The 10,322-nt window shown below is 36.2% G+C and overlaps 2 protein-coding genes and 1 long non-coding RNA gene across 6 annotated transcripts; 2 read left to right on the top strand and 1 right to left on the bottom strand.

Moving 5' to 3' along the window:
- Positions 1-308: 308 nt before the first annotated feature.
- LOC105169100 (uncharacterized protein At5g49945) lies at positions 309-2,808 on the top strand. Its single transcript, XM_011089391.3, has 3 exons — positions 309-1,556; positions 2,156-2,359; positions 2,478-2,808. The coding sequence occupies exons 1-3, from the start codon at positions 504-506 to the stop codon at positions 2,706-2,708; spliced, it is 1,488 nt and encodes a 495-aa protein (XP_011087693.1). The 5' UTR covers positions 309-503; the 3' UTR covers positions 2,709-2,808.
- A 244-nt stretch (positions 2,809-3,052) lies between these two features.
- LOC110012439 (uncharacterized) lies at positions 3,053-3,959 on the bottom strand. The gene is made up of 3 exons (XR_002287614.2): positions 3,862-3,959; positions 3,458-3,754; positions 3,053-3,355 (listed from the first exon to the last, which is right to left on the bottom strand). It is a non-coding gene; the product is annotated as an uncharacterized LOC110012439 (long non-coding RNA).
- LOC110012438 (protein WHAT'S THIS FACTOR 9, mitochondrial-like) lies at positions 3,898-6,769 on the top strand. Of its 4 annotated transcripts, XM_088883778.1 has the most exons (3): positions 3,898-4,236; positions 4,539-4,619; positions 4,965-6,769. In XM_088883778.1, the coding sequence occupies exon 3, from the start codon at positions 5,042-5,044 to the stop codon at positions 6,269-6,271; it is 1,230 nt and encodes a 409-aa protein (XP_088739904.1). In that variant the 5' UTR covers positions 3,898-4,236; positions 4,539-4,619; positions 4,965-5,041; the 3' UTR covers positions 6,272-6,769. The 4 variants fall into 4 exon arrangements, with proteins under 4 accessions (XP_088739904.1, XP_088739903.1, XP_088739902.1 ...); XM_088883777.1 differs by lacking the exon at positions 4,539-4,619 and having other exon boundaries at positions 4,953-6,769; XM_088883776.1 differs by lacking the exon at positions 4,539-4,619 and having other exon boundaries at positions 3,899-4,236; positions 4,908-6,769.
- The last annotated feature ends 3,553 nt before the right edge of the window (positions 6,770-10,322 follow it).

The following is a 10,322-nucleotide window of genomic DNA, read 5'->3' as shown; positions in this document are numbered from 1 at the left end:
AACATGAAGAATAATGGCATGACATGTTATTTTGTCATCCATCCAACTCCTATAATCTCTTTGCTGCAGAGGCAGAGGGGAGAGTTTGAACAATCTAAAAGGCGATCTATACGGGAGGCATGAAGTGATGTTAAAGTTTCTACTCATAATTGGTGGAATGGAACACAAAAATGTAATTGACAAATATAAGTACGTAGTATAATTGAGAAATCAGAGTATGAATGATTGTGAATAAAAATATGAGGGTGATTGATGATGATAATGCATGCTTGTTCTCATTCATAAATTTCTGTCTTCTGAACACCATCGTGTATCATTTTTCCAAGTTTGGGATAATGAATATTTTACCCAAAAATGTCTCTCCTCTCTCTCTCTCTCTCTCTCTCTCACACACACACACAAAGTAATAATGCTACCACTTTGGTTAATGCGAGCAGAGCACTGCCCATTCACTAGTTGTTGAACACAATTAACTCAGACAGAAAGATCAAATAAATTCAAGAATGGCGAAAAGATTCTTCTTCTCCCCCCTCTCTCTCTTCCTCATCGCCATTCTCTCCCTCTTCCTCCACCTCTCCGCCTCCCTTGCCCACCCCCACTTCGAGGGGTTCGACGCCGATGATGATGACGATGATTTCTCCATCCCTGACCTCAAACCCGACGCCATTGTTCCTCCTCTCCGCTCCACCCCTCCTTCCATCTCCCTCTCCACTTCCACTCCCGAGTCTCACCATGGTCCCCCTTATTCCGCTGCCTCCCAGGCTGATTCTCCCGTCTCCGCTCACGACTCTGATTCGATACCCAAGCCCGCTTCCCCCTCCTCGTTTGATTACTGGGATGAGGATGAATTTGAAGGCATTCCTCACAACTTAAATTCGCCACCCGTCACTCGTGTCGTTGATGAATCTGCTGCTACTGTCTCTGAATCTGATGCGGGTTCCGGAGCTAAGAATTCAGACGAGGATCCGAGATCGGATGCGAAATTTCCAGAGAAGCTGACATCGTATTGGGTTGAAATTGTGTGTGTTCCGTTCTTGGTCTTGTTTACGATTAATTATTTCATGGGGAAAAGGGAGAATGAGAATATTGCCTTGGCATGGGCGACTAGGTTTGCAGCCAAAGACTCGATTTTCGATAAGAATTTCAGCTTGTTGGGAGTTGGGGAGACTGAGGACTCTCCGCTTTTGTTGAAGGAAGGACAGAATGTGTTTAGGTTCTATGCTAGTGGGAGGAGGTTCTGCTCAGGAGTGCTGGCCACAATGGAGCTCAAGAGCAGGCATGACTTGATCTCCAGGTTGTACAATATGGTGGTGCCTTGTAAGGATGAGATCACTTTCGAGGTTTATATGAGTGATGATGCGATGGACCAGGTGGTTTTTGCATTGGCGAGGAAGAAGTTGGCAAAGACGATGCACAAGGAGGAAAGGGACTTGCAGAGGTTTGCAGCACTGGTGGCGCCTCCAAGTGGGAGGAAGTGGGTGGCAGAGGAGCTGCAGATAGTGTCGGAATCCAAGGAGGTGGCGGGGGATTTGATCACTGATGTTGTGCTTGATCAGGTAGATTTTCTTTTTCTTTCTTTTTTTGGCTTCCTTGATATCTGGATTTTGCTTTCATCTTTTATATGTTATTTTATTGTTAATTTAGTTTTTGACTTATGTCTAAAGAATTGAGGGATTGATGATGGTAATATCAACTATGTAAAGCTATAGCTTAACTGGATTATTGGGTATTTCAGCGATTAGCTTGTCAAGTCAGTGAAGCATTGGTTGTGCTTATTATTTCAAGGCTTTCTTTCTGATGAACTCGTGTCAAGTTTTGAAACAAACGAACTCCCAGAACTCCTTTACATTGCGGAAGTATACAGAAGGCATCATAGGCTTCCTTAGCCCCTGCTCCCATCTGTCTCATGATTTCCAGACATATCATTGCAATCTTATATTATCTAAATCTATCCTATCCCCCATTATAGTGTTTCTTTGGAATCTTGTGCTAACAAATTCGATCCTATCATATCATGTGCTACTTTGTTACTTATCATGGCCCCGTCATCAATGTAATTGTAATGTTTCTTTGGAATTTGTGAAGGTTTTTGGTGATAAAGCTTTCGAGAAATTTGTAAAAGGATAATTGTAATGTTTCTTTGGAATTTGTGAAGGTTTTTGGTGATAAAGCTTTCGAGAAATTTGGAAAAGGATTCATCTCAATGCATTTCTCTGATCAACACTTGGGCTCGAACAAGAAGATGCTAGTGTTTAAGTTTGCCATCCCTGATGCTAACAACATGGCTGATATGACTCGACTGGTTGCTCTTATACCTTACTACATTGATCTAATTGGCCGATACAAGCTAAGCTCACATGTAAGTATAGTCATATATTTGAAACATTACCCATTTTGCTATAAGGAGTTAAATTTGTTCATATTTAAGCATTTTCTTATAATTTGATTGCTTGCTGACTTTCAATGTCGTGCCTCAGGCTCGATCTAAAACAGAAGCAGCCAGATTAAAGGTTGCCCAGGAGATTTACAAAGAACTTCAGAATGCGAGGCAAGAAGCTTTGCAGAAAAAGAAGGCTGATCAGAAAAAGAAGTTGGATGAGGCTGAATCTAAGCTAAGTGCTGAGGCTCTTCGCAAGAGGGAGGCTAAAGAGCGCGCCCGCCAAATGAAGAAGGGCATGCCAAAACTCAAGATGACTAGGGCTCATTAGATCCTATTTCCGAAACACTAGTGATGTTGTATGCCCATGCAATTGTTGTGAGTTACAGTAATTTTCGTTCAATTGAGGCATGATCCTGCTTTTATCTTCATCCTCAGTTGTGTACCTTAGACATTGTAGACATCATTCAACTTGACCACTTCAGTGGTTCCTAAATGTAGCCATAGTTCTACCATGAAGAAACAGGTAATAGCTCTCTTACCAGATCGCGGGAATTGGAAGGAAATCGAGGTGGTCGCAGTAACTGCCTTAAGAAAGTGATTAAGTCATGTGACTGCAGAATCCTGATGTTTTCTCCGAAAATTCTCACTGACCGTCGTTCCACTGGAACACTTGATGACTAGTCTAGAGATGTAGTAACAGCGACCACATTTAAGGTGCACAGCACATAACATTGGTTTGTATATATTAAAATAGAATAAAAGATGCAATATAGTTTAGGGTTGTATGAAGGCAGGATGGAAGGAGGAGCAAACTGAAGAGGGCACACTAAAAGTTAGCAAGACTTACCGACAATGAACCAACCAGTGAACAAACACCAATGTAGAACAATATATGCGTCTGTCCATATTGTGGAATACAATGAAATATTAGAATGAAGACGATTGCTATCACCAGTGCGGCGTATAAGAGAAAAGCTGCAGGAGATGCAAGATCATTTAAGCTCAGCAGAAAAAATACAGAATAATACTGCAATTCAATAAACCAGATTGGTCTAGAAAGTTGGATCAGAAATTGACCTGGCTCAGTGGCAAGGTCCCAGACTTCTCTCACAGATTCAATCTGACGTTCATGTGGAGCATGTAGGACAATTGTGGTAGAACCCACAACACATAAAGCACAACCGAGAATACCAAAAAGGTGTAGCCTCGTACAGCACTGCAATCACTCGTACACATCAGTAACCAAAACAAGGTACTGTAATTAGTTGAGGTCTCCCACATAGTAACATGCCTGATAATAATGCTGAGTGCACCAAGAGGGGTAACAAGAATGGCTGGGGCAAATGCAAAAATTTGCAATTTCTCCAACAATCACTGTCACAATAGCAAACAAAACACAAAATCAGTAGTGGGAAAGAACCTTTAATCAAAGATTAACTGTCTATGCCTAACACATTTAATTGTCTTACAGGAATACTTACATTTTCCTCCCTTGTTACTGTAGATAATTAGACAAGCCTCCAGTGGTTTGAGAATTACAGTCCTCCCTTGTTATTATCTCTGGCTAACTATCAGCCTCCTGTTAGTCAGAGTGGACATTTTTAAGCTGTGAAATTCTACAAAAACGCATCAAAGAAAGTGCAATTCAGCAATACATTATACACGCCACATTCTCCTGTCAGATTTCACGTGTTTTCTTTTCACCCCAAAACTCAAAAGCCTTTTCTTTGCTACGCCGTTGCTGCTGTCGCCGACCAGACGTCGCAGCGGCCGCGCCACCCACCAGACGTCGACGAGCTCTCCTTCTTTGCTGACAGTCCGCGCTCGCTTTTTGCCAATTTTCAGCATTGCACCAGGTAATTTTTCAACGATTGGAGTTGTTTTGTTGATGAAATCATGTAACAGTGATGTACTTTTGTTGAAATTAGATTTTTGGTTAGTGGTGGGTTTGTTTTATATTTTGATTTTGAAAGTAAGTTTTCATGCATGCTAAGTGTTTGTTGAAATGTCAAATTGAAGCACAAAGCTATTTGTATACATGATATATAACCATTCACTTTGATCTTTTACATATGCTTGAGTTTGGATTCATTTGAGTTGCTTGATCTTTTACAAATCCAATGTTTACTTAATAGAGTTGCTTGATCTCCATATGCAGTTGTTTCATTTTAAAATAATCATCTTTGAAGTCTGGATTTGCTGGATGCTTGAACTTGTGCAGCCTGTGATATCTTTACAGGTTAAACCAATTGGATATTTCATTCTCCTGCGGTACTCTCTGCCCATTTTTTAAAGAACACAAGATTTCATGAATCTAGTAAAACATAACATCTCAAGCTATTATGGTAAAACAAGAGGAACTACTCAACATGAAGTCAAAATAACTATAGTTTATAGTGTATAATTTACTTAGTTATACTACTGCTTAGGCTTTGGATATTCCTTTCTACAACATGCTTTTATCTTTCATTTCATGTCGATGATTTTTGCTTTTCATCTCTTCTCTTCGGCTATATTTCATCTCTAGGTTAAACACAATCTTGCATTAAGATGGTGATTGATCTAAATTCAGTTTTCCAAACAGAATCTCAGTTTGCATGACAATCAAGATCCTTAAGTCATGCTGTTATACAAACATGAACATTCTTGAAATTGGAAGACATGGCTCCAGTCCTCCACTTCCCCACCACCGTGCGTCACCATCTCCGCCGCCTCCTCCACCATAACCAATCCCGTACCTTCATCAACGCCAGGATCAAATGGGTCCGCGATCCATACCTCGATACCGCCGTAGAGAGAGAAAAAAACCTCAAACCCTTGCTCTCTCTCAAAACCCTCATCCTCTCCCAGCCCTCCCAAACCCTATCCCTCTCCACCATCTCCCCCTTGAAACCCCAACTCCACCTCCCCACCGCCGCCGAGAAGTTCATCCGAGACTACCCCTTAATTTTCAAAATCTTCCTCCCGCCCAACAGGGCCAATTCCCTTCCGCACGTTAAGCTCACCCCTAAAGTCCTCTCCCTTCACCACGATGAAATGTTGATACTTAGTATGTCTCATTATCGAAAAGGCGTGGCGGAGAGGCTCGCTAAGCTTTTGATGCTGAACCGGGCTGGAAAGCTTCCATTGTATTTGATCGATATGTTCAAGTACGATTTGGGGTTGCCGCATGATTATTTGTTGACATTGTTGCTGGAATTCCCCGATTATTTTCAAATTTGCAATATGGGTTTTCGGAATTCGCGGGGTGACGCTGTTTTCGGGTTGGAGTTGATTTCTTGGAGGGATGAATTGGCAGTTTCGGAAATGGAGAAGAGGGCGAGAAGGGAAGGGGAAAGTGGAACGAGGGTTATGTTTTCGATGAATTTACCAAGAGGATTTGATCTGCAGAAGAGGGTGGTAGAATGGGTGGATGAGTGGCAGAAGTTGCCATACATTTCCCCGTACGAGAACGCATTTCATTTAGCACCAAACAGCGATCAGGCGGAGAAGTGGGCGGTGGGGGTGATCCACGAGTTGCTGAGTTTGCTGGTTTCCAAGAAGACGGAGAGGGAGAATGTGTTGTGTTTAGGGGAGTTTTGGGGGTTTGAGCGGGTGAGGTTTAAGAAGGCTTCGGTGCATTTTCCAGGGATCTTCTATGTATCGAACAAGATCAGAACCCAAACTGTCGTTCTGAGGGAGGCGTATAGAAAGAATCTACTGCTTGAAAAGCATCCATTGATGGTTATGAGAAACAGGTACATTAGTCTCATGAATCTGGTTTTGAGAAGGGGAAAACCAATTAGAAATGGAGTCACTGCCCGTAGAAAAGGATCAGCTTCTTCTTCAAAAGGAAGGAAAAGGAAAGATGAGGGCAACATGTGGAGGAGAAGCAACGATGAGGAGGATTAGTGACAGCATTTGCGAATGTCTTGGGTGAACAGCAACGGAACTTTGATGATGATGTTACTGTTCCGTTGAATTTCTGGATGAGGGAAATGAAAATGTGAATTACAGGAGTGGAGTTGAGTAAGATTCACAAAAGCAATGCTGCAACTGGATTGAAGCTATGATATAAATCTGGAAATAGTGTTGTCTTGAGCAAACTTGAAGCCAGTCTTCCTGTTTGATATACCTGAGAAAATGGTAGCTGAAAAGAGCTTGATTTTCAAGGCATTAACACACACACACTCATTAGAGTCTCTGGGCATTGTTATTCAAATTGTGATCATTTTCTGTCTTAGCAAATACAAAACAGAGGAGAGGGAGAAGAATTATGGTTGTGTCTGAGACGAGACAAGGTTTCTTACTACACCATTTCATCCTTCTCTACTGTCAAGAGATACATAGTAAAAGAATCATTTCTTGATTTTGGGGAAATTTTATCCACCTTTCCAACTCCGCCAATCACATCTCACTCTTATTAAATTGTATATCAATCACGAGTACTAAAATTTTATTAAATCTATTTAAGTAGTTTAATTTTAAGTTTAATAATTATTTCTTTTTAACTTATTAGTAAGTTGGTTATAAAAAATATACTGACTTCTTAATTTATATTTGAACATAATAATATAATTATTATTTTGAAAACGAAAAACAAAAAAGAAAAGACTGTAAACATAAAAAGTATGGGGATGGACGCAATTGTTTGGTTAGGTCCAATCCAACTCCAAGTCTAATCAATCAAGAAATAAAAAAGTGAAAGTGCTATGTCCAAACATTACAAGTGAGGTTTAGACTCAAGTTTCATAACTTTACAAAAATAAGGGGGGAAATGCAAGCGATATTTTATGATATTGCAAATGAGTAATTATTTTATTTTAAAAAAAATATAAAAAAAATTAATTATAATAATGATAATTTACTTATTTATAATATCATATGGAGTTAAATTATAATAAAATCACAAAAATAAAATTTTAGTTCAAATGTCAATATATATATATGGGTATTTTTTTTATTATTTATTACACTTATTACTCTATTGCTCATAGAAGAATTTACTGAATTAATAATTTATATTTTAATATAATGATATGAAAGTCATTGATCGTATCAATTTTTTATTGTCCCATTTTATGCTTTTATTTATTTTATTCTTTAAAAAAAATTATTCATAATTTTATTATTTTTTAATTATTTTAAAATTATATTTTTTCCTCTCAACCCATTATTTCATTTTTCTCTCTCATGTTCTTATTATTTATTTTTGCTTAAAACTTTCATATTTTTAATAAATCCACATTATTTTTTTTTTCTTATTTTACCCCACATTTCTTTTTTCTCAAATACTTCTTTCTTTTTCATCATCCCATTACGATTTGTATCTATTTATAATTTTTTTTTTTCTCTTCATCTCACAATATAATTTTTTATAGGATAAATTACCTTTTGTCATCTAAACTACGTCTGTTTTTACAATTTGATATCTAAACTTTTTTTTGTGTGTGTTAACTTACCATCTCAAATTTACGAAATTTGCACTTTACCATATATGATCGTTTTTTTTGCTGATTTTTTTTGTAGAAAAATATCATATGCTGTGCATATATGAAAAATATTGCATCACATAACTTTTAAACTTTACATGATTTTTTTTTTTTGACAAAAATACTTGTGAAAAAAATAGTTATAAATGACAAAGTGCAAATTTTCATAACTTGAGATATTAAGTTGTTAAAAAAAAATTAAAAGATCAAAATATAAAAAAATTATAATTCAAATAATAAAATATAATTATTATTTTTTATATGCTTATAAGAAATCGCACACAACAACAACTAATTTTTTAAAAGGGTAAACAATGCACATGAAAAACATGTCCGATATCCGACCGCCCATTTCAAATCAAATTCAATGTCATAAGATGTTGACATAAAAAAAAAAAAAAAAAAAAAAAGGGCACAATGGTCTAATTAAAAAGTTATGCCTCCACTCTCCCACAGTCCCACTTCTCTCCTTGGCTCAGTAATTTTTGTAATTGACATTTTGCCCCTTCAAATTATATTATTTTTGCATATTACATCTTAAAATTTAAAAAATAGCATATTACACCCTCAAATTTAAATATGTAAAGTAATAATAAAATAGGACAACCAAAAAAAAAGAAAAAAAGAGAAGAAAATAGTGCACATTGTTCACGTTGGATGATGGGTTCTAACTACTTCCACTCTTTCTTGCAGTAGCTTTGGAATTCCAAGAAACCGCGTCCAACACCAACACCTACTCCGCTTGCTTTCTAATATTATTATCTCGATGAATTTCAATTTATTTCATGTGAGGTGGGGATGGAGAGGTCTGTGGTGTTCAATATTCTAACTACCTAGCATTATTCTCTTCATGAATTTCAATTTGTTTCACGTGGGCTCACGGTGGAGAGGTCTTCGGTCATCAATGTCCTAACCACCGAACATTATTCTCTTGATGAATTTCAATTTGTTCACATAGAGTGGAGGCGGAGAGGTTTTCGATCATCAATGTCCTAACCACTTAACATTATTCTTTTCATGAATTTCAATTTATTTAACGTGGAGTCTCACTCTCACTCTCACTCTCACTCAAGCTCACATGCACAAATAACTCCACAACACGGACGCGGTGCTCTTTCCCTTATTTTACATGTTTTCTTTTCAATTGTATATCGTATAGCATACGAACGTTCATCTAATGTCATAATATTTGAAATGTTGATCACTATGAGTTTCATATTTGGTTAATATGTTTTTTTAATTACTTCCGTAATAACATTAATATATTAAATTCCATCATAACTTTTAAAGCTAAGCATGTAAAGTGGAACAAAAATAGGTCCACACACGTGCACTTGGTTTATTGATGAAGAGTAGTTGGAAAGTTCGACTGTCGATAAAAATAATAATAATAATAAATTCAAATTGCGAATTTAAAAATTTTAAAGCACAATAGTATCTAAAAACTCGTACATTCAAATTACTGATAAGAAGGAGATTGAAAAAACAGAGTTATAAGTGGAGGGCCCCATTGGCCTTGATGTGGATTAAACCTAACTATGTACGACATCAACTAATCATACTACCTATTAATAATTGTGATACTTACACTTAATCAAAATCCTTCTTGTCCTTATTAATAAATATAACAACATTTGTTGAAAATGTTAATAACATGATTATTTGAGTAAAAGTGTTTTATTACATCAGTATCTTAATATATTTGATAAATAAATGAATAAGTAAAACACATAGTCACGGAGACCAAAACCTTAATTTCATCGCTGTTTATGAGAACAAAATATAATTTTATTACAAGAACTAATTAATGTGTGAATGATTGTGTGGGTCACATCAATTAGAGATGAGGTTTGCATATTAAAATAGAATTTATAACTTGTAATTCTATTAATTATACTTATAAGTAACTTGAAATTAAATGAGCCATGACTTTTCAAACAACCAAATTAATTAATTTTCTTCACTTAGTGCAATTAATGGGGCAAGTTTTAATTAATTAATTCTCTATGTACACTCAACATATATGTCTTATTATATTATCATATATATAATAAAAAAATAAAATTGGAATCAACATTAACTATTAAAGTACAATTAATTAAAATGTACGGAACAACTTATATCAATATTATTCACCACAGTCGATGAAAAATTTAAATTTAACCACTATTTATCATAATTTTTGTTGTAATTAATGTTTTGGTTTCACCTAAAAATAAAGACTAATAGTCATTATACGAGCAACCGTTGTTGATATTAGTTTTCACCATAATTTATTTTATTTTAATTATGAAAATTAATCATAACATAAGTCATATTTTGTGCACCAATTGAAGCGATTGACAATAGTTCAACACGTAAATTGTGTTGATTATTTGACATCAATTGCAAAATTGGCAAGCTATTGAATTTTCTACACTCAAACTATCTTAATCTTATTACCCATATATGCATATATATATATATATATA

This window comes from Sesamum indicum, linkage group LG8 (assembly GCF_026168435.1).
Source record: "Sesamum indicum cultivar Baizhima isolate 11 linkage group LG8, ASM2616843v1, whole genome shotgun sequence".
NCBI classification, from domain to species: Eukaryota; Viridiplantae; Streptophyta; class Magnoliopsida; order Lamiales; family Pedaliaceae; genus Sesamum; species Sesamum indicum.
Note: the sequence above shows the minus strand (reverse complement) of the source record. Positions and strands in the feature narration are given on the sequence as shown.

Coding starts and splice junctions, on each gene's coding strand:
- LOC105169100 (XM_011089391.3), top strand. CDS start 504: ATGGCGAAAAGATTCTTCTTCTCCCCCCTCTCTCTCTTCCTCATCGCC. Junction 1,557..2,155: donor CTGATGTTGTGCTTGATCAG/GTAGATTTTCTT, acceptor GAATTTGTGAAG/GTTTTTGGTGATAAAGCTTT. Junction 2,360..2,477: donor GATACAAGCTAAGCTCACAT/GTAAGTATAGTC, acceptor GTCGTGCCTCAG/GCTCGATCTAAAACAGAAGC.
- LOC110012438 (XM_088883777.1), top strand. CDS start 5,042: ATGGCTCCAGTCCTCCACTTCCCCACCACCGTGCGTCACCATCTCCGC.